Source organism: Zonotrichia albicollis, chromosome 15 (genome assembly GCF_047830755.1).
Source record: "Zonotrichia albicollis isolate bZonAlb1 chromosome 15, bZonAlb1.hap1, whole genome shotgun sequence".
NCBI lineage: Eukaryota > Metazoa > Chordata > Aves > Passeriformes > Passerellidae > Zonotrichia > Zonotrichia albicollis.
This window is the reverse complement of record NC_133833.1, coordinates 11,388,881-11,411,078: the sequence shown is the minus strand read 5'-3', so window position 1 is coordinate 11,411,078 and position 22,198 is coordinate 11,388,881. Positions and strand designations below refer to the sequence as shown.

Sequence of the window (22,198 nt, the reverse complement as noted above, 5' to 3'; positions counted from 1 at the left end):
GTTTCTGGGAGGAAAACCCGAGCAGCCACTCACTCGAGGCTCAAGGCAGAGCGTGTTGGTGCGAGGCAGCGGCGGGGAGCGACAGGGGCACGGTTGGTGCCCCGGAGCGGTGCCAGGGTGCGCTGGCAGGCCGGGCCGGGCCGAGGGGGAGCCGGGGGCGGCCCTGGCCCCGCTCCAGCGGCAGGGCAGGTGGATGCTGCGGGGCTTCCCCGCTGCCGGGCGCTCCGGCCGGGGTGGCTGTCGCTCTCTATTAAATGGCTGCCTGCTTTTCGGGGCTGCCGACTGATTCACGGTTTGGCTGTTTATTTTTATTTTTTTTTAGCAGCTCTGCCGTCTCTCGGGGGCAGCTCCCCCCGCTCCACCCCGCCGCTTCCCTAGGTGAGGCTCCATCCCACCGCCTCGCCGTCCGCCCCCACCCTAGCCCTTCCCGGGGAGCCGCCGCCGCCTCCTCCCCGAGCATCCCCCGGCCCCGCTCCCCTCCTGACTCTGCTGCTCCCCGGCCAGGGTGCGCCTGGATGTGGGCTGGGGCCGGCCCGGCCGTGCGGGGCGGATCGCGGATTCCCGGGGAGCAGGAGGCGGTGGCCGCTCCGGGGGCGGCGGGGCAGGGCAGGGTCTCCGGAGCGCCTCAGCCCGCCCCGGGCACCGCGCCGTGCCGGGGAGCGAGCGGCTCTCCAGCCCGCCTCGATCTCTGAGCAACACCTTCACCCTTGTCCCTCCCCCACCACGCGCCGGTTTTTTTCTTTTTTTTTTTTTTTTCCTTTTCCTCCTCTTTTTTTTTTTTTCCTTTTTTTTTTTTTTTTCGCTCCTCCACTCTCCCGCAGCGAGTTAAATATTTCTTTTGTTAATTGACGCCCAAAGTGTTCCCAATCCCTTCCCCGCGCCGCCCGGGCCGACCGAGGACGTGTGCACGCCCAGATCCGCTCGGTGAAGCAGCACAGATCCGCGGGGCCGAGCGGGTATGTGCGTGAGGAGGAGGAGGTGGTGTAAAAGGAGCGACGGGCACAAAGCAGATTTGAGAGGAATAATTTAACTCCGATGTTTGTTGTTTTTCATGGGTTTGTTTTTTCCCTTCTCTCTCCTTTCTGTCTCGTTTTCTGCTCAGGATTTAAATGTCACTCACAGCATCCCCAGATCAGCTTTCTGCTCGTCTCCGCTTTCTTCCGAGGCATTAATTGGATCACACGCTGCATTTGAAGAGCCTGGGTGTTTTACCCGCTAAGGTAAGTGGGCTTATGCACCTACGAGGGGTCTGGATGGTCACTGAAAGCCTTTCAGGGTGGTGTTTTCCTTCCCCTTGGCCCCCCCTCCCCCAGCTCCGGGGCCAGGTTCCGTTCTACCTGGAGAACTCGCATCCCCGGGTTAACCATCGGGCGATGTAGGGAAAACGCGCCGGGGGGCAGCGGGGTCGCGGGGTCTCCGTGCCGCCCCTCGGGCACCAGCCGGTGCCCAGCGGAAGCCGGCGACCCCCTCGGTTCCCAGCGCCTGTGCTCCAGGAATAGCGCCTGGCATCACAGTAAGGAAAGAAACAGCCTAATCCCCTCTTACAAGAAACTATTCGTCATCATTTTTTTTTTCTCCTCCGTGAGAAATATTGTAGGCGCTCATCTCCCTCCTCCCCCACCGCCCGCCCCCGTTGCCAGCGCCGGCTCCTTTGCCCGCACCTCTCCTCGCTTCAGGCGCTTCCTTCCAGGGACTAAAAAGTTAAGCTGCCCCCTCTCTCCCCCCACCTGCCCCCATACGTACGCAGTGCATTCTCCTTTTTAACTATTCTCCCTGTGCCTAATCCGAGACCGTCCAGCCCCCCCAACGCTTAAACTAGGTTGCAAAGCCGCCGTACCTTGCAACTCCTAAAACTTCTCTTCTTGCTGTGATTTATATTCTATAACAACAAAAAGGACAACAAAATATACTGGATCCTCCTGTGGATTACTTTTTTTTCCTCTTTTTTTAAATAATGCATTTCCTTCTTCCCCTTTAATTTTTTTTTTTTCAAGGAAATTTGCTCCATCTCCAGCAGCAACCACTGCTCCTTTTGATGTTGTGGTACGCCGTGCGCATGCGCTTCACATTAGAATTACTGCACTGGCCAGAATAAGTTGGATCTCTTCTTCTCTTCACTGAAACCCTAAATCATATCAAAAGCTAAAGGGATGCTGAGAGTCCGGAAAAAGGGTTACTTTGGGATTTGGTCATTCCCTTTAATAATAGCTGCGGTGTGTGCACAGAGGTAAGTGATTAAGGTATCTCTTTTCCTTTACTTTGAATTGCAGTGCATGCTGCTGCTGAGAGAAATGTACAGCTGGGGGCTGAGAAATCAGAAATAATACAGTATTATTCTTTCTTTTTTGTTTAGTGTCAATGACCCTAGTAATATGTCACTGGTGAAAGAGACCGTGGATAGACTGCTGAAGGGCTATGATATTCGCTTGAGGCCAGATTTTGGAGGTAATTTGACTGCTTTTGCATAAGAGAGGTTGCATATCCGGGCTGGGTGCGTTGTGTATGGGGGCGGTTTTAAACGTCTTGTGGGTGCTGTTGCTTTGGGGGGTGTGTGTATTGCCATTTCCTGTAGCTGATCCAAAGTTAAGCCCATTGTTTCTCAATTTTCTTAGCAAAGGATGCTCTTAATGCGATCACTTAAATCACTTATATGTTCCTAATCGGTCCCTCATTGTGTGTGATGACACTTTACCAACCTGTAATTAAACCCTTGCTTAACTGGTTTTATGGAGATGCAAATCTCCCTTAAGTTCACCCAACGTTTGCTCCTTTTAGCCTAACGTGCCTGTGATCACAGCTACTATTTTCGAGTACAAGACGTGCCGTTAACTGATACAAAAATGTCATTTAACCCCCTGCGCGCTCCCACTTCCAACTAGTTTGTTTATTTCGGCCGTGTTCCCTGTGGGTGGCCCTTTCCCCCCTCACACACAGACACACCTTGTGGCCCCCATCGCTCCCGGGGCTCGGTGCTCGCCGTGCCCGGGCTGAGCGGGCGCGGAGCGGGCGCGGCGGTGCCGCACGTGTGCGCTGTTACATAAAGCACCGCCTCGGCCCGGGCCCCGCGGCCGCGCTGGGACCCCGCTGCGGAGGGCAAACGGGGGGGGAACACTTCATGCCTCCCTCCCGACTTTCTGCATGTCGTTTCATATCTGCGCTGCGTGTTCGCCCTGCTAACTCTGCTAAGAACGAGTTAAGTTCTTCGAGATCACATTGCGGACCATCTTGTTGGTTTGCAGGTCCCCCAGTGGCTGTTGGCATGAACATAGACATTGCCAGTATAGATATGGTGTCGGAAGTCAATATGGTGAGTACTTGGGCTTCGGGGCTGCTCGCTCTCCGAGGGGGCGGCAGCCGCTTCCCCCGCCCCTGCCGAGGCGGAGCGGGGCGTGAAGGGACCCGGCGCGGCCTCCTGCCCTGGGGAGGCGCCGGGGCGGGGCACGCCGGCTGCTGGGGGGTCGGGGGCGGCCTTCCCCCGCTGACGGCGGCGGAGCCCGGGCAGGCAGCGGCGGCTCGGAGCGGGGAGCGCGGGGCCGCTCCTGCGGCAGCTCCGGGGGCGCGCCCGCCCTCAGCGCCTTCCAGCGAGCAACGGCGCCCCCTGCCGGCCGCGCGCGCGCACCGCAGCCGTGACCCGCGCAGCCGCCGCGCCCCGGCCCGGTGCCCTCCTTGAGTGCCGGGCTGAAAACAAATTATAATCAGTAATAATAACCTCAGCCCTGCGCTTGCCATTAAAAACAAAAATATAGGGGTTTGCTTCTGTGCATGTTCAAAATTTACCTCTTTTTTTTCCTAGCCTGATATTTTTTTTGGATGGTGATGAAAGAGTCGATGATTTTAGGAGTTTAATTTTTCCAAGGTGTTTGTCTCTCTTATTTAGAACTGACTGTCCTCAAGTACTGAACTTGTTCAGAACGTAGTAATTTGACGTGTTGCTGTCTGTGTTTCGCTTACATCCCCTGGGAGACTAATGATGTGTGGAGAAAATTGGACAAGTCTGATTCATACTTTAGAAAAAGCTGTTCCTGACTTAGATTAAACTTTACTAACATTCAGTTTTATTACTTGGGAATTTTTGGGGTCAAATTTTGAACTTTTTATCCTAACTTGCATCTTAATTGGTTAAGCACGTGGAATTTGGCCTAGCACTCATAGCGGCTTATAAAGAACGACAAAAGGCACTAAAGCATGGTAGCACATGATGCAAAAGTGATCCAAAATAAATGTGATTTTGTCAAGTATTTGTGAATTTGCAAGTTTGTTGTTTGAAGCAAACTTTCCGTTATTCTTGAAGAAGTTCCAAGTAAACATTTTTCTAAATACAGGTGTGATTTTAGAGCTCTTGCTGTAGCTGTAACCATGCATTTGAAAATAACACTTGGGAAGTTGTTTTAATAACATTGTACTACTGAAATATTTAGTTCCTCAGTGTCATGCTTGAGTTCTCAGTGATGTTTCACTGGATGAATTGGCAAACATTTCTTTTTCTGAAACTGAATGACTTGTGTGATGTACAGGAGGTTTTTCATAATGTAGAATAAAGCCCTTGGCCTAATTTGAGGGTAACATTACAGGAGATTTTACTGTGGGACAGGGAGGTGTTGGTGACCCAATGCTTGATGCTGGTCTTTTTCTAGACAGCAGGAGACCTGAATAATTTCACCTTCTGAAACATTACTTCTGGGAAATTTCTAAGTGGCTAAAAGGGGTTCCCAAACTTTGTATCACAAACTTGTTATGGTGTTCTACCTTCAGGAGCTTTAAGTGCAGAGGAAGAAAAGTACATTGTATTTTAAACCACTTGTGTTTCTTTAAGAGAACTGTGGGTAGGAGAAAAGGGGGCACAGAGTTATTTCTTAGCCAGCCCTGAGCCGTGAGGGAAGGATGAGGGTTTCTTGTTGGGGCTGCAATCTCTACCAGGTCAGTGTAATATCCTCCCATCCCTTCAGAACTGGAAAGTTCATGTGAAAAAATTGTTGAAAATCTTCTGATTCTTTACTTTGTTCCTTTAAATGGTTTCTAGACATTTGGTCTCCAGTTAAAGGTGATAGCACATCAGAACACGCTTACAGCCTAACTGTATAAGGCAGTATTATTTTTAGTGTTCTGTAGTCAGTTTATTGTGTTTCTATAATGAAATGTTTGACCTTTTTGAAAAAGTCTTTTCAGACTATCTGCAGAACTCAGAGGAGGAACTGTATCTACAATTTTGTCCTACTAATTTGCCTAAAGCATTTCAGCTCTGGGTTTATTTTACTCCAGGAAGCCACCTATTTCTTAAACCCAGGCAATCACGTTACATAATTTTTTTTTTCACTTACAGTTTCAAAAGAGATACCAAACCAAGATTATAATCTGCTTAATTGCAAAATGTAACACTTGATTTTACAATGATCTGTGTAACATAGCAAGTCCCAATATACCCTGAATATAACCTGAAATGAATGAGGAGAGAGACAAGGAAAAAACAAAATCGTTAGTATGCAAGGCCTTGGCTTTTTTGCTTGCATATTCACCAGAACTTGGAGTAGAAACCAGGAGAAATGCCATGGAATGCCAGCTGATGCAAAGCCTTATGAGATAACAAGAGACACAGAAAGAACCTTTTGGATTTATGGACCTTTTTTTTGAAGCATGGCCTTGTTGTAGCTTTGTTTGTAGTCATGGCAAACACGACTGACTTTAGATAAAGGCAGATCATTGCCTGGACTCATGTACTGATGTTATTGGGATCAAACTTATGCCTTGGGAGGAAGGCTAAATAATCAGAGTTCTTCAGCTTGAGATAACTTCTATTAATTTGCATGTTTATTTATTTTAAAATTGCATTTCTTTCTCAGTCTGGATATATTGCAACTACCATGGAAACTTGTGCCACCCTGCAGGGAGAACATTTATGTCACTCCGGTGTTATGGAGTAAATCATGAAGTTTTCACTCTGTTGAACAGGATAATTTAGACTTGCTTTGCTAGAAAGTACGAGTATGTTAAGAATGTTCAAGAATATCATGGTTGACTTTGAATTCTTAAAGAGGCAATGAGCACTTGCATCATAAAGAACTCAGGCTGTATTAGGCTTTACAGGTGCCTTATAATTATTTCTTTTATGCAACAGAGCAGAAACTGTAAGCTGTTTACCTTGGGCAGTCAGAAACTTGAACTAGCATCTGTCTGAGTTTGCAGAAATGGTTTCAAAGTACTGGTACTTGTGAAAACAATTTGTTCCAGCTCTGAGGAACACACTGAGCGCACATGAGAAAAGTGAGAACTTCAAGTATTTGTGGTTATCAATAAATATCATGACTATTTGGACTAATTTCTTTGTATTCTGCAAAGAAGAAATCTACAGCAGGTATTTTATGTGATGCAGGAATGATTATGGCTAATTCCACACACTGCCAAGTCCTGCAATATTGTTGAGTGTATTCTTTATTGTGGTTATACTATAGATTTTCTTAGGGATTCTCTTATTCAGGGAACAATGGAGAACAAAGATGGAGATCTGTGAAGGCTGCTTACATGGTTTTCCTGGGCTAAGGAATTTGATGTTATGTAAGATTAGATATGGTGCAGTGAGTCTACTTGCATTTCCACATTTTTCTCTCAGTTAATTTTTGGAATAGACCCCTTGAAAATGTAGCAATGAAGACTATTCTCCATTCTAATTTTCTCTCTTTTTCTCCCAACTATTCCTTCATAAACTCTTTGAAAATTTGTTACAGGTTCATTAAAAAGTAAAGAAATAAATTTTCTTCCCTAGACACCCCTGAAGATTCTGTGTAACATGTTCTGCATTTGATCTATCTAGATAAGACATGAGGATTTCTATGGATAATGTTGGTCATGTGTTAGTTTTCAATGTCTTGGCTTATTCCCTATTAAATAGGTCAACGTTTCCTTCCTTTTTTTTTTTCCCCTTGGTCTGTGGCTATTCTGGGATTCTAGTACAGAATGTCTTGAAAAGAGAGAGAAATATTCTGTAGCTACAGATTTTACTCAGGAAATATATTCTTGTTGAGGTATTGGGCTGTATATGTGTCCTGGGGTGGCAGTATGGTCCAGTATCACTATGGTCTGGTTTTTTTTGGGCTAGATATAAGTATAATTAAATATAAATATTCACACTGTGGGTCATTGGGGTCTGCAGAGAGGAGCCTGAAGTGTTTATTTAATTCCGATGTTTGCTTGCCTAGTATGCAGGTTTTGGCACGTGGAGTCAGTGCTGTGTGTGGAGTTAGAGATGATATATTGGTTTGTCTTAGTGGGGCCATTACTGTTGATTGAGAGCATAATCCTTCCATCAAGTGGGAGTTGGAGAAACAAAGGAGCTGTTACCATCTATCAGGGAAAGGTTTATTTCTTAGTGTGTGCCAAGTTTTACATAGCAGAGCCTAATAGCTTCAAAGCTCTAAAAAAAAGCTTTTTATTTTTTCTAATATGATATATATTATATATATATATATGTGTATATATATATATATGTATATATATATACTTCTGTATTTGAGTTATGCCAAAGTTGCACAAAACAATAAGTATAATTCTTATAGATCCAAATATTCTCAGAAATGTGCAGGCATAGCTGTAATTTGCTGGTAGACCTCCGATTTTGAGTTGCTCTTGATAATGGAAGCCCACTACTGGTTTACTTAAAATCTCTCATTTTTCTTGAGGAATTTTCAGTAGGGGACATTAACAAAGCTCAGGGTTTAGATGATTAAATAGGTTTAGATAATGAAAACAACAGGATCTGTGTAGCTGCCTCTCAAGTATCAGCAATGGCCTTTATGTGTGTAAAGGGAATAGATGGCTTGTGATATAAAAACAAATGGGGATTAAGTGGTAAGAAAATAGGGTGGAGCTGTTCCAAACCCCAAAACTTCATGGAAAAGTCTTGATAGAGAAAAATGAAGAGAGGAAAAAATGTCCTATATACACTAGTGTAGAAAGAGATGAGGAAAGTGGTCATGAAAATGGTTTCTGTCAACAATATTTTCTTTTTTTAATCCTTCCTGATTGTTTATGTTGCTGAGAGAAAAAGGAAAGAACAGAGCTGAAAATGCATTGAAATTGAAATATTGGAATATTGAGAAGGTGCTGCCTTGCTAAATACTTCTGGTGCCAGAGACAGTGGGTTTTATTAGTTTCTCTGTGTCATAAATGCATGTGTTTCTTCACATAAAATTGCATTTCTCAGCAGACAGTTTGAATTTGGCTCTTGTCAAATTATTGTGCTTATGCATTACTGACTCATACTGAAATGTGTCTACAGAGACTTCTGTGAATGCAGAGCAGGTGATGTACATCTTACAAGTGAGAACTTCTTTTTACCGAAAACCTTGTTTCACCTTTCCCTTCAGTTACTCTCTGGAATAACATTGCATGACATTTTTGAACTGAACTAAATTAAATTAGTATGGATTTCCATTTTTTGTTACTACATATCTCTAATTCAGGCATTTTCCTTTCTTGGTTTAAAGGTATGTGAAAATAAATAAGAGCTCCTATGTCCAAACAAAATATTTATTCTTGAGGACCAAAATAAGTCTTCCTCTTGATGCTCCACATGTGGATTGAAGTTTTCATGCTGGTTTTGCTAGAATATGGGTAGCCAGAGCATGAAAAGATTCATCTAGAACATATATGGAGGAATATATCAAGTTTACAGCTACTTTTACAAGATAGTTCACAAGTAATAAATTACTATGTATATTTATATATATTATGTGTATTTTTATACATCTCTAGAAGGCTGACGTAATTCTCATTTTTCATTAAGGTCAATATAAATGGTTTGTTAATTGGATTGCACTTTCAGGGTTCTACAGTGTTGCAAGACTTTAATCAGTAGAAAAATCTTGTTTGGTTGTTGATGGTGATCACTCCCTTCTGCAGACCAGGGGGTGGTTGTTAGAAATTTGAAGAGATTGCCTTGGAGGTGATTTGTACTACTGCATTAATAATTATTGTCTTCTGGGGTGTTTTTTTTTTGTTTTTTCCTTTAAGAAAGCCTTGATCTATAAACATTGAAGTGTTTTGGCTCTTGCCACAGAAGAAAAGATAAATTTATCTTTAATGTATTTTATGGGCAGTGTCTTGGTGCTAATGCGTGGGAATGAACATGAAGTGCACTTGTTAGCTCCTGCTATAGGCTGCTTTATTTCATAACTCCTCTATTGAAAATCACATAAAATCTTTATAGATGAGCTGTGTAGTAGAATAAAAGATTTTTATGTTGTACTCTACAAACTTGTTACAAGTTTAAGCTGTTCCAATGGTTGTATTTGTGCTCCTTTGTGACTCCAAAGTCTGTCAGTGTATCATGACTAAATCCTTATTATTCCTCCCTCCCTTTTTTATCCTCATACATCATGCAACCCTCTGCAAGGTTTATAATAGAACCTTTAATATGCCATCATGTTGAAGAACAGTCTTGTATAGTAATTTTTTTCCCAGAAGTAATCCAGATTCCTAGCAGACTTCCAGTGTTTATTGCTGTAGTTCTCAGATGGTGCTTCTAAGAATTAAGTAAGCAAGGTTCAGTCCCCTCATTTCAAAGGACGGTGCTCATCCTCAAGGTCATTTTTGGAAGTCCCCTTTTAAGACATGGAAGATGGCATCTTGTTTGTCTTTAGAGATGATAACTTCAGAAATAGTCAAATGTCTGGGATTATTAAAACTGAAAACTTTGCTACTATGAGAGACTGCGATCTGTCTGTACCTGTGTATAATTACATATGAATTGTGGCCATTAACAAATGTTGCCAGTTGTGGGTTTGCAAAAGGAAAACCAGGACAGAATCATCCTTTGTGCTCTACTGTAATTACCCTAACTGTGTTTCTACAGGGATTCCCACCCTGCTCCCATTTCTTGACAGAGATTCTGTGTACAGTGGATGGGTAACAGCCAGGACAGCACAAGCCCTGGAGGAATAGTGGCATAGGGGCATATTTACAGTTTCAGCCTTGCCTCACTGAAGGCCAGAGCAGTAGCAGTGCTCTCACTTCACAGCTTTTCCCTACAAATTTTTGCATGCAGATTTTCTGGCTAAGTATTTTCAAATTAGTTGAACAATGCAAAGATCCTCCCAAGACTTGGAATCACACCAACTGCATGTGACATTTTTGTATGAGTTTTTCAAATAAGAGTGTAATTAATTCGCAATAAAAACTAGAAGTTCTGTTCTAAATAAGAAAGCATTTAATATTCAGGAAATTGACATATATGCAATTGAATACAGAATATGTAGATCATATTCAATGTAGTTTATCACAGGTCAGATAAAGCATTGAGAGTGTGACCTCTTCCCCTTTCCCCAAACTTAAAAGAACAGGAGGACTGTGCTATTGCTGTCGATCTTGAGATTCTTTTTCAATATCCATCAAAGTTAAGGCCTATTAATTTTTATCTGTGAATATTGACAGAGGGATTTACTTGTTAGTTTTTAAGTAATAATTTAACTGTGTGGGGAGACAAGCAACCCTTCTGAGAGATGCATTATGCAGCTCAAGGGTGTGCTGTTATAGTAAATGTGTCACTTCTGAGTCTTTCCACTGATTTCTTCCTGTATGCAAACCACTGATTCTTTGTGATTGTGCTGAAAGACAAACTCAACTTCATACATTTTGAACAGAAAAATTACAGAAAGCTTGGCCTTGGACAGGAGCAGTATATTAAATTACCCTAATGAAAGCCTTACTCAAAAAATTCAGCTGTTATGTTAGACATTACCTAAGCACAATCATTTTGTCTATATTTGCATGAGATTTAAATATTATAATCTGTCTGAATGGGCTTCAGTGGGAACAACATTCCTGCTCACCTGGAGCAGCTCCTTCCTGAGTAGATGTGCAGTGCAGATCTTTGTGAACTGGGAAAGCTAAATCATCAAAATGGCAGAAACTTTTGAATTTAATATGTCATAGTAGGGAATGAATGACACGCACGCTGAAACTTAGAAGGTAAAAAGAAGAAAGTTTATTTGTCGACCTCTGTGGGGGGATAGAATGTAGGAAAATAAAAGATAATGCAGAGACCCTTTCCAAAAGATAGTAAATGCAACATTAGTTTATGAAAAGTCTTAGGTTGATGTTCTAGACTGTGAAAAGCAAAACTAAATCAGAACATATGTTCTTACTGTGACATGTTGCCTGAACATTTGTATAACTGTTAGTCCTAAGTGAGATATATGAATACGTTATAATATCAATTTACTTGAATATATCTTCTAGAGATGCTGCAACTTGGTAATTAAAAGGATGAATTGTGGGGGAATAGAATGTAAGAAAATAAAAGGCAGTGCAAAGGTAATATCACCCCTGAGGAGTTGGAGTTGCACTAATTATCAAAGATTAGGAACAGGCCTGCTCTTAACAGGCCACAGCTGTGCCCAGTGAGGATGAGGGCAATAAAAGAGTGGGTGAGCTGGGTGAGGAGAGAACTGGAGTTGGTTGATTGTACTGTGAGGCAGAAGGAGTCAGTGCTGCAAGGAGATGTCCATGAGAAATCACCAAGAAGGTATGGGAGCTTTGCAATAAGATTGCAACCGACTTCGATAGATATAGAATTCTAAAAGTGACTCTGGATTGGAGGATGAAATTGCTACTTCTTTAACAACGCTTGTCAAGCTATCAGTTCTCCTCCTCCAGAAAGGAATGCAAAGCCAATCATTATTTACATAAAAGTGTGTGAGAAACTCCATTACAAGAATGTAAACATTAGAAGGCTTAGAACAGGGCAACAGTAATATTTTTTAGAGATTAGTCACCACAATTTCCTTGAACAGTTGGTTTGGGCAAACGGCCCTAATATGCAAAATGCTGTAAGTGTTGTTTATTTTTAGATATAACCCTTGGAGAGAGTTTGTTATTAGGTGTAGAGTTAAGTAAAGGTCATGCTAAGCCCAACTGAGATGAGAAGGTCTTCCAGCAATGTGGATACTCATATATATGGGATGGCTCAGAATGGTGACTTGTGATTTAGATTTCAGAAGTCTTTCTCATTCCACTTCTTGCATTACATACAGCTCTGAAGCAGCCAGAAGTTCCTATTGCTTTCAAGGAACTGAAGGCATCTATTTCTCAGTGAGAACCAGCTATTAAAATGTAATAATTCAGTACTGGAAAAGATACCAAAGCCTTTTTGAAAACCATTCACTGCCATGGAAGCCTTTGGAAAATCTGATCCCAATTTCTATTGTAAATGGATTTAATTTTCTTTTCCATGGAAGTTTTAATTGTTTTTAATAATTGGAAGAGATTATTTTCTTCTTGACTGAATAAAATTAGTGTTCACACTTTTAAAATTTTCCGTATAGACCTTTAAAAATTAATATTGTTAAAAAAAGGAGGTGCATTACTGCAACCACAGCCAAAGTAGTGAAATACTGTTAATTCCTTTTGGTCAGTAAGGGTCAGTGTGTTGTCATTTGCATAACAGTTATCACCCACTAGTCCAGAAATTGTTACGGTCCACTGTCTAATCCTTATTTGATTATTTTATAAGAAACACTTTTATAAGTGTATTTTTGAGTTTATAGCCCTGCAGTTCCAAAGAACTTGTAAAGCATTGTGGGTTTTTTTTCTTTCCAAAGGACTGGTGACCCAATAGACCCCCGTTGGCTCTCTCAGGTGTGTCATAATAAGAGTTTTAATCCATGTTTGACAAGATGTGCACCAAAGGAGGCGTAAAATTTAAGTGGAAAAAAGGAGTTTGAAGCTTCAGTAGATTGAATTCATAAATAATTTAGGAGTGTTTCATTATTCCTTATTAGGAAATGATTTATTATTTTAGATAATATACAGGGTAGAAAGAAATGGGATTAAGCAAACATGCATGTCATTTACACATGAGAAGGAGCATTTTTCTGCTTATTCCATCTTTGTTTCTTTAATCATGTAGGTCCAGAAATGACCAAAGAAGCATTTTAATCAGCCTGGAATCTTCCTTAAACTTAAGTGACTGTTCAATCTGTTTTACTGTCAAATTGCTCTTTTTCACTGACATTTTGTGTTGTGAGATACTTGTAGGAAGTCCATCCAGAATTAACAATGCTACAATTTGTATCTTGTGGCAAATGCTGCCTTAGGTTGCACAAAATAAAATGCTCAACAACCGCAGTAAATAGGAAAATGAGGTAAAATTACTATCTTTTCTTAATTTTGTAGGAAGTCTTTTCAAAGGTGTGGGAACATTTCCTGAATAATGCATAGCTGAGACCTTTCATATCGAGTTTCAGCTAAAAATATATTATTATAGCTGACATATAAATCCTCAAAAAATAATTTGTAATGGAAATTCCAGGGGACCCTCAACTATAATCATTCCTGTTAGCGTAAATGCCTGGAAATAAATACAGTTTTTCATTAATCTACTAGTATGTGACACAAGTGACCAGTTACAGAGGAATCTATAATAATTCTAGTTAGCCTGCTGCATTCAAATCTGCTGTTAAAAGTACCCATGTCTGTGCACAGGCTCTGCAGAATGCTTTTGTGAGCTCAGGTCCCACGTGAGCCTTGTTTTGAAGTCTTAAAATGTGTAAATGTGATGCTGATTTTTCCACAGAGGCTATTTCTGCATGGGTTTCACAGATTTGTGGGCATTTGAGTGACTTGAAATGCAATACAAGATGATTCTTATAATGCCTCAGCCGTAAGTGTAAATGGGACTGGGTAATAGTCTCCAAAAATGTTAAAATGTTGCTATGCAATAGGTGCTCTTCTGAAGTGAGTAGATGTTACTGGTGGTTTTAATTGGATGGAAAGTCATAAATAAAACTTTGCTGGCAGTTTTAAGGGTATTTAAAGTCCTGTTAGTCCAGTCATAAGAAGAGTACACTTTTTTTACTCTTGGTCTTGAGTTTGTGTTGTAACCAAATGCATTTCTGAGGCAGCATGAGGAGGTTCATGTGGGTTCCTACCAGGGCCATACTTTGCCTCTTGTTAAATTGGAGACATCACTTGACATCAAAATCTTTCTGACATAGTTTTCCACTTTCAGTTAAATGAACAAAAATGAACTTTTTAAAATCATAGAATTGTAGCCGCATTGCTATTTGCAGAGAAAAGCAAGGCACAACTTCCCAAGGATACTCTGGGATTCATATTCTCTGAACCTCAGAGAAAGAGAACACAATTCTGATCTCATTTGCTGTTCCTGTGTTGTTCACAAGTGGAATGCATTGTGGAAGGTTGTTCACCTGCAGGGAATTGGTGGTTGGATTCTGGTGTGAGTGTTGTGATTCACTGGCCAGTTGGATCCAGGTGTGTGTGCGTTGGGACTGTGGGCTGACAGTCATGAGGGCAGTTGAGTGGAGCTGAGTGCCTGGCAGGTTCAGTTTAGATGTAATGTAATATACAATAATATAGTATAATAAAGCAATTAATTACCCTTCTGATATCAATGGAGTCAGATGCATCATTTCTCCCCCTCACAGGGGTCACCTTTTTTACTATATAGAATCATCTCGGGTAAGCTAGATGGTAGTGCAAAGTCTAAAGTGTTGAATTAAATTTTAATTAATTTTTTAATTGCATTGATTTTTTTGTTAATGTAATGGTGTATGAACTTTTGATATAGCATATGGAAGTTTAGGATAGATACCTATGTCCCAATAATATGCTGGCTGGATAAGAGTTTTGTTTATTGATGAAGGCAGCAATTATTTAATAAAGATTGAGAATATGAGATTTTAATTAAAATTGCTGCTTTTGGACATGTAAAGGACTTGTTTTAATCATTGTCTCAGTTGTTTTATTGAGGACGTGGGGGGAGTTTTCTGGTGTCACCAATGGCAATGTCACAAACAGGATTTATGTCTGGAGTTGTACGTAGCAGACTAGACAACCATCAAGACAGAAAATCTGTTTCCCAGCAAATATTCCAAGTGATAAAGAACCTCAGGAGAAAAAGATAAAATGTGATATATAGGCAGAGTTGTTTCTATGCAGAATATTTTTTCCAAATTTCCCTGGAGGGATCCGCTGTTCTCTGAGCATCCAAGAAGTTCATTGTGCTTCTGATCAGCTTCCCACACATTCTCACCCACACTACTTTGCTGTGTCATCTTAATGTCATTTTTAAATACTAACAAAAGTATTTTGTTTATAATGCAGAAATAAAAATCTTGAGAGGGGAAAGAATGCCTTTTGCATGCTATTTTAGCAGATCAAAGCTGACTCATGAGTAGCAAATATGAAGTAATTAATGCATTTAAAATTCACAATTCCTGAGTTGCAAATTTAAGAGGTGTTTTGATTATAGTCATCAGATTCCATAGACTTTTTAAAATATGCTTAGTATTATTTTTAGAAAGTTTACCTTGCTGCCGAGTATTACATTTAGAACATAGAGGAGTACAGCAATTTGTAAAGCTAGGTATAACTGGTGTTTTAAATAATTGTACTGAAGTAAACAGTGTCCAGGTACACTGGAGGCCAAGTGGAAATATGGAAAACCAGTCTTTCTCTGAGGGAAAAATATGCAGTTATCATTTAATCTGGTTGGCATGGGAAGTTTTAACCTTTGTTATTTACTGCTTTTGTGATGGCCTGAACTTCCTATAAATACAGGAAAATGTCACTGACACCATTGCAGGCAAGCACTCCTGCGTGATTTTATTTGCATCAAAACTAAAAAATTTCAAAATTAGTCAATTTGTACCACATAGAGCCTTGGAACTGCAAGGTGAAACATTAGTTCTTGAGAGGTCAGTAAAACTTCAACCAGTTTCTTCTGGGAGAAAAAAGGAGGAAGGCGTTGATTTGGGAGTGAGAGCTTTGTCTTGCCTTCCCAATGACACAAATGTCTTAAAAACAGAAAAATAATCCAGTTGCACATGGAATCACTGGTAATCTATGAACAGCAAAGGAAGAAAAATTATTTGTATAACTGTATCACATATCAGTAGAAGAATTGCTTAATTTAAGACTTAATTCAATTTTTGTAAAAGAAATCTTCAGCTTTTAACTTTGGCTCTATAGTATTGTGGGCTTCCTCTTGTATCAATAAGAGTTTCCAAACTATGGGTTATGAAAAGCTGCAGTTTCTTTTTATTTTGCAGTAGCAGCCACCAAGCTGTGGTAATGGCCCTTTTGTAAAAAATGGCAAAGAACTCTTGATTGAAGGAGATTGAACTGCAATTTTTGTCTCATGTGAGAACTAATAATTCAGCTCCCAAGCTATCTGAAAGATTCCCCAAAAGGTTAATTTTTAAGTGTGTCTAAAAGCTTCTACAAAAAGCAAGAGAAACGTTGTGGGGTTGTCACTGAAAGCAGTATTTCATGGTCAATGTTTTTTCTAAAGCTCTGCTGAGAAAACTATTTCTAGAACTGGTGGTAGTGTAGTGCAGATTTGCAAACTTTTTGCTCTGGAAACATCTCCTCCTTCTAGAGAGGCCAGGTTTTATCTCATCTGGGGTTTTTTCTGTATATAAAAGCAAACAAACCAAACCAAAAAATTCAGTAAAAAAAGCCCACACGACACTTACTTTTCAGAAACCTTAGAACACGGGTAAACCTACAATTTACAGTAGTAAAATGTCTGGAGTTGTATATTTTATGTGCCATATTTTACTGGGGTGTTTTAGTTTATTTTTTTTTCCTGTCTCTGCTTGTGTAGCTGTACTCCTGATATTAAGATAACTTGAGTCTTAGAAGAATTGTCATAAAAATCAATGTTGTGATAGAGAAATAATGTTTTAATTCCTCCTCTCTGAAGACCTCAATGTAATTTTTTATCCATTTGAGCATGTGTTAAACCTTGGAGGCCTCTCGAGTTAGGCCAATGTTGCAGGAATTTGTTGTTTCCCAGTTCCAAGTTCACCCGTTTCAAATCTCTTGTTCTAAATTACTGGTCAACCTTCTAAAGCTGGACAAGGTGAGGGAGGGCAGTGAGTTTTTGTTTACTTTCAGTTTACCCTTACATCTACTTAAAAAAGGAATGGGAGAGAGAATGAAGCTATTTGATTACTTTAATTTTCAATGGGCATTAGCAATTATGTCTCAGCTTTTATCAATATGATGATAATCATTGCTTATCATTATCATATGATGAAAACTTCAAATCTTGGAAAAAAACCATGTGGATTTCAGAAAGACCTCTCCATCCTTCTGAACTCGATCCTATTTCACAAAATCAGCTTGTTTGCTTGACTTTTTGCAATATGACTGTTACCCATCCAATAGTTTTAAGTTATATGAGAGCTGATTTTTCTCTAATTGTGGAACTTCACTATCCTATGTGCCTGGGCTTCCCAAATGCTACTTGTATATTTTTATGTGCTGTGGAACAATGGTTCTGTTCCCTCCATCACCTCTGAGCACTCCTGACACAGGATTTTGCACAAAGGGCTGCATGATCAACAAGGCTTCAGTTTCACAGTTGCAAACCTGAAAACGTGGTGTTTTAGCCACCTTTTATTTTCCCATCCTTCAGCCCCTTTTTCTTCTAAAATTAGTGATTACTAATTCACAGCTTGAATTTACATAGATTATGAAGGTAATAATCATAATCAGGAAGGTTAGAACAGTTGCCACATTGCTTCTGTCTCAAACGAAGTCTTCAGCAGAAAAGAACTGCTGTGTTGGGCTATTTGCCCTCATGTTCTCTAAATATAACTCAACAGCAGTCTGGTTCCTGAAGCCATCTGCATTAATACATCTAGAGAAAATAAAATATCATATTAGTCACTTATTTTTTAAGTGAGCAAAACTTGGCAAAATTAAAAATAATTTCATAAGGAAATACCCTTTTAAGCAAAGACAGGATTATTAATGAGCTACAGCAAAGAGGTTTTGTAATACTGGTGATTGTGCCTCTCTTCTGTTTATAGCACCCAGTCATGGAAGTGCTTTCAAAATATTTTTTTAAGGCCTAATTTTGAGAGAGCAGTAATTATTCACCTTGCTCTGAGATTTTTACTTCCTCTGTTTTCAGCCTAAAGCATTGTCTCTTAGGAAAAGGGTAATGATTTCACTGAAGGTGAACCACAGTAGCAGACAGAGGGAGGTTTTAAGTAAAAAGGTGGAACTCAGCTAAGCCAAATGTTCCAGCATATCAGCAGTATCAGTTTTCCAAAATCACTGTTTTTATAAAAATAGTCCTTTAAGTGGACACAGGCAAAATAAATTAACCAGTATTTCTGCTTGGAATAATTAATCATAATCAAACTTTTCTCACTGTTTAGACCTGCAAAAGTATTCATGTGAGGGCAGTCATTTAAAAGTAGCCTTCTTTTAGTTACTGTCACTCAAATTTTGTAGGTTACTGTTCAGTATTCCTCTCTTCTACTGAGAAAGGTTATGCTGTCATTACATTGCAAACCAGAGCTGTGGGCTGCAGTTCTCCCAGGAATTCATCTGCCTGACAGTGACACACAAAATCCTCAGGATTATCTCTTTGGCTGGTGCTCCGTTGCTGTTGTTACTTTGCAGTTCTTTATTTCTGTGGGATGTTTTTTCTGACTTTTGGGTCCATCTTACCTACAGTCTTTCTTTTCTGAATTAAGGTGTGGCAATAGCAGGAGGAGATTCATGGTTAAGAATTGGGAGGAAGTTTTAGTTTTCTTGGTGCTTTTTTAATCTCTGTGTGTAGTTTTTGTTTTGGGTTTTCCTTCAGGGTTTTGTTTGTTTGTTTGTTTGTTTTTTCTTTGGTTGTTTTTATTTTATTTTTTTAACTCAAATATTTTTTCTGGAGGTACTTTTGGTGTTAGTAATCATGGGAAACCTTTCCTCATCATGCTACAGTAGAGGAGGTTTGACTTATGAAATGTCTTCTTCAGGCATCTGTTGTCAGCAGCTTTCTCTGGGAGTTATTCATTTTGGCTGCATATGCCCCTTTTTTGGTTAAAACTTATTTTCGTGCAGATATCAATTTGAGAGCTGTAACAGTCTTCAGATAGGATATAAGACCTTCAGCTCTGTGTGTTCTTCGAGTTGGTTATTTTAAAAGATTTGAAATAGTTTCTGCAGTGACTGCATTTAATAAGTCATCACTTACTAGTGACATATATACAGTAGCATTTGAGCTAGAACATTTGTATGGTTGGAAGTAACCACTAAAACATCATTGAGTACCAGCTCCAGATAAATACTGCCATTTCCATTTATGACCCTTCTAATGCACCCTTCTATCTTTTCCATGTAGATAAAGTTTGTTTTTATTTTTATCAACTGCATGCTGTTCATGCTATCCCTTTTCCTCTTGCATCTTCATAAATGCTCCTGTAGTGGAATGCCAGTGTGTGCCTAGAGAAGGAAAAATGTCTGGAATACAGCATGCAATTCTCTGGGCTGATAAAATAATCTGAAGGCAATTTTAGTGCCTCATCTATTGGATCATCTGGATACTGTTGCAGGCATCCTCTCAGTTCTGTAAAAAAAATAAAATTCCTTGGGTTTTTGGAGCTGAGCCTGAGTTTCCTTTAGCCATATTTCTGCTTTGAATCCTTGAGCTTGAAAGGCAGATTAAATGAGCAGACTAGTTAACATTAAATGGCTGATTATGAAGTTTTGTCCTGGTGCTTGGCTGTCTGTAGCACAGAGGGAATCACTCATGTAGTGCATGTTTTGTTAAGTGAAAAGTAGTGACAGAGGCACTTTGGTTAGAGGTTGGTCTCTGAGTTCCATAGTCTGTGTTCACAGAAGGGATGACTGTGTACTTAATGCTGCAGCAGATAATTGTTTGTTAACAGTTTCCCCAGGTACTGTCAGCCCCTTTTTTTAAACAGCTGGTTTTGAATTTCTCCCTAACACCTTCCAAACCTCTATTGCTGAATGAAAATAGTGCAAGAAAAAAAAAAAGGAGATAAGAGCATTAGGAATGAATGTGAAAAACAATTCTGTATTACTGTGACTATCCAGTGCTTTGAGAATTTTAATGGAGTACCCATTCATACTGCCTGGAAGAAAACAAATCCAGCACCAGGGAATGTGAGAACATCTGGAGTGCAGGCCAAGTATCTAGGTCAGCAAATGACAGTTAAGTTATTGCTTTAAATGGTGCAAGTTAAGGATAGACAGTGGTTGAGCCTTACTTCTGCAGGATTATCTTAAAGTCGTGGTTTTTTTGTTGTTGTTCAGTGATTTAATTTATCTTTCAAGTTGCTGGGAGAATATAATTTTCAGCTTCAGCAGCTTTCCACATGCCATTATTCTATGGCCAAGGTAATTTCATTGATCTTGTTATTAAAAGTGTGATTGCAACAGACTTTGTCACAGAGGAGCAACACATCTTGAGAGACACTTGTAATAAAGAATGATGTGCCTTTGATGTCTGTGTGCGGGTTCTCCAAAGAGGAGAGCTTTTATTTATATTTTCATAAAACTCTCAATATTTTAAGTCCTGTGACATAGACTTTAGTGCAGCCTGAGGTTATTCTCATGCTGATAGAGGGCAGGTTTGAGTGGCCTTGAAGACGTGTTATGTGTCTGGGAGGACTTTATTATATGGATAAGTGTATTAGGTTGTATAAAAAATGGTGATGTGAATGAGGAATTCAGCTGAGTAATAATGGACATGTAAAAGTAGTTTGACCAATATGTCATTGTTTTGTTATCAATATTCTACAGTTGTACAATGCCATATTATTTTTAGCGGATTGTCTGGAGTTAATGTACTTTTAAACATGGAAATGAATATGTGTGAAATAAATGTGGTTGCCTGCAGCAGAATCTTACCTGCTCTTTTTTAATTATATTGAAAAGTGCATTGCTCTTATCTCGGTCTTATCCTCCAAATAGAAAATACAGTTTCACTTTTAAAATAATTCCAGTTTGGGTTTGAGGGCACTTGAATCATACACACATACACTATAAGCAGCCTTTAGAGTCATTACGTTCTGATGGAGAAAGAATATGTGCAGGAATATGGATAAGAAAATTGGAAGTACAAAATTTAACTTGGAACTGTGCACTGTATCTGTCCTTACATTGGGAGTACCTTATTTTATGTAGAATTTTATTTATGACTAGGCATTTTTCAGAAGTAAGCATCAAATTCTGTTTTCAAGGTACAAGATGTATACCTTATTCCTGTCTAACACATTTATAATCCATAGCATTTCCACTGAGCTGAGAAATGTGTTTCTTTGAATATTTTCTGCCAGCTGATTATCTGAGTTAACTGCAATGTAAAAAAGCTGGCATAGCTTTGCACGTTTGTGTAAGCATGTTTTGTACTCTGTAAAAAGCAATGCAGGAAATAAGTCAGCAGTGGGGCTGTGCTCTGCTTGCCTAAAACACAGCTCATTCTTTATGCATTCCTAAATTATTATAAAGAAGCCTCTTGAAAAATTTAGTATTTTTTGTAACAGAAAATAAAGAAAGAAGGAAAAAAAAAGGAGGGAATGCATAGAACTAGCTAAAATTAGGAACCAGCTAATGGCCTGCTTGTTGTTCAGGGCTATGTGCAGCTGACAAGTGATGTGCTGGCAGACTGCAGCCAATTTCCATTAAAAGTACACCCGGGGTTGAAGCAATCTGCAACTTCCTCATGAGGGAAAGCACAGGTGAGCAGTGCCAGGACCTGAGGGGATGGCCTGAAGCTGTGTCAGGGGAGGTGCAGCCTGGAAAACAGGAAAAGGCTCTGCACCAGAGGGTGCCTGGGGCTGCAGAGCCTCCCCGGGGAGGAGGTCACAGCACCAGCCTGGCAGAGCTCAGGCAGAGTTTGGACAGTCCTCTTGGATAAACAATGTGACCCTTGAGATGTCTTGAGCAGGGTCAGGAGTTGGACTTTGGTGATCCTTGTGTGTCCCTTCTAATCCAGAATATTCTGTTATTCGGTTAAGGAAGTATTTGTCTTATGTATCGTGAAAACCTCAGTATAACATATATTAAAAATCTCCAGAAAAATTCTTGCACTGCAAACCTCTCCTGGCACTTTAAGAGTTGTCACATAATTCCAGATCTATACCCCTGATGAAATTGTCACTTTTACTGAGAACAGGCTAGTTATCATCAATGTGTGCTTTGAGCTCTGTGGGGCTGTTTTCAGGGACCAAGAGCTGTGTAGAATCCTCATGGCATGTGCTGGAGCTGATGGGAATTGGGCTTCCTGGGCTTCCCAGGAATTACTTCTTGTATCTCGGGTCAGAATTGGAAATTAAAAGTAGTGACGAAAGACAAAAGTGTGTTCTATATTAGAAATTGTCACCTCTGCTTTTGGGCACACACTCCAGACTTGTGTTTGCAATGCAATTAA

The 22,198-nt window shown here is 40.2% G+C and overlaps 1 protein-coding gene across 3 annotated transcripts in view; it reads left to right on the top strand.

Annotated features, from left to right (window-relative positions):
* The first annotated feature begins 347 nt into the window (after window positions 1-347).
* The window catches only part of GABRB2 (gamma-aminobutyric acid type A receptor subunit beta2), a 135,930-nt gene continuing 114,079 nt past the window's right edge, over window positions 348-22,198 (top strand). Inside the window, exons 1-5 of one of the 3 annotated variants that reach the window (XM_074552344.1) lie at window positions 348-378; window positions 1,103-1,220; window positions 1,995-2,227; window positions 2,354-2,445; window positions 3,240-3,307. In XM_074552344.1, the coding sequence (XP_074408445.1) occupies window positions 2,151-2,227; window positions 2,354-2,445; window positions 3,240-3,307 (237 nt within the window). In that variant the 5' untranslated portion in view covers window positions 348-378; window positions 1,103-1,220; window positions 1,995-2,150. Of the gene's footprint in view, window positions 379-806; window positions 957-1,102; window positions 1,221-1,994; window positions 2,228-2,353; window positions 2,446-3,239; window positions 3,308-22,198 lie in introns of those variants that run through there. The other 2 variants (XM_074552343.1, XM_074552345.1) reach the window with 2 other exon arrangements.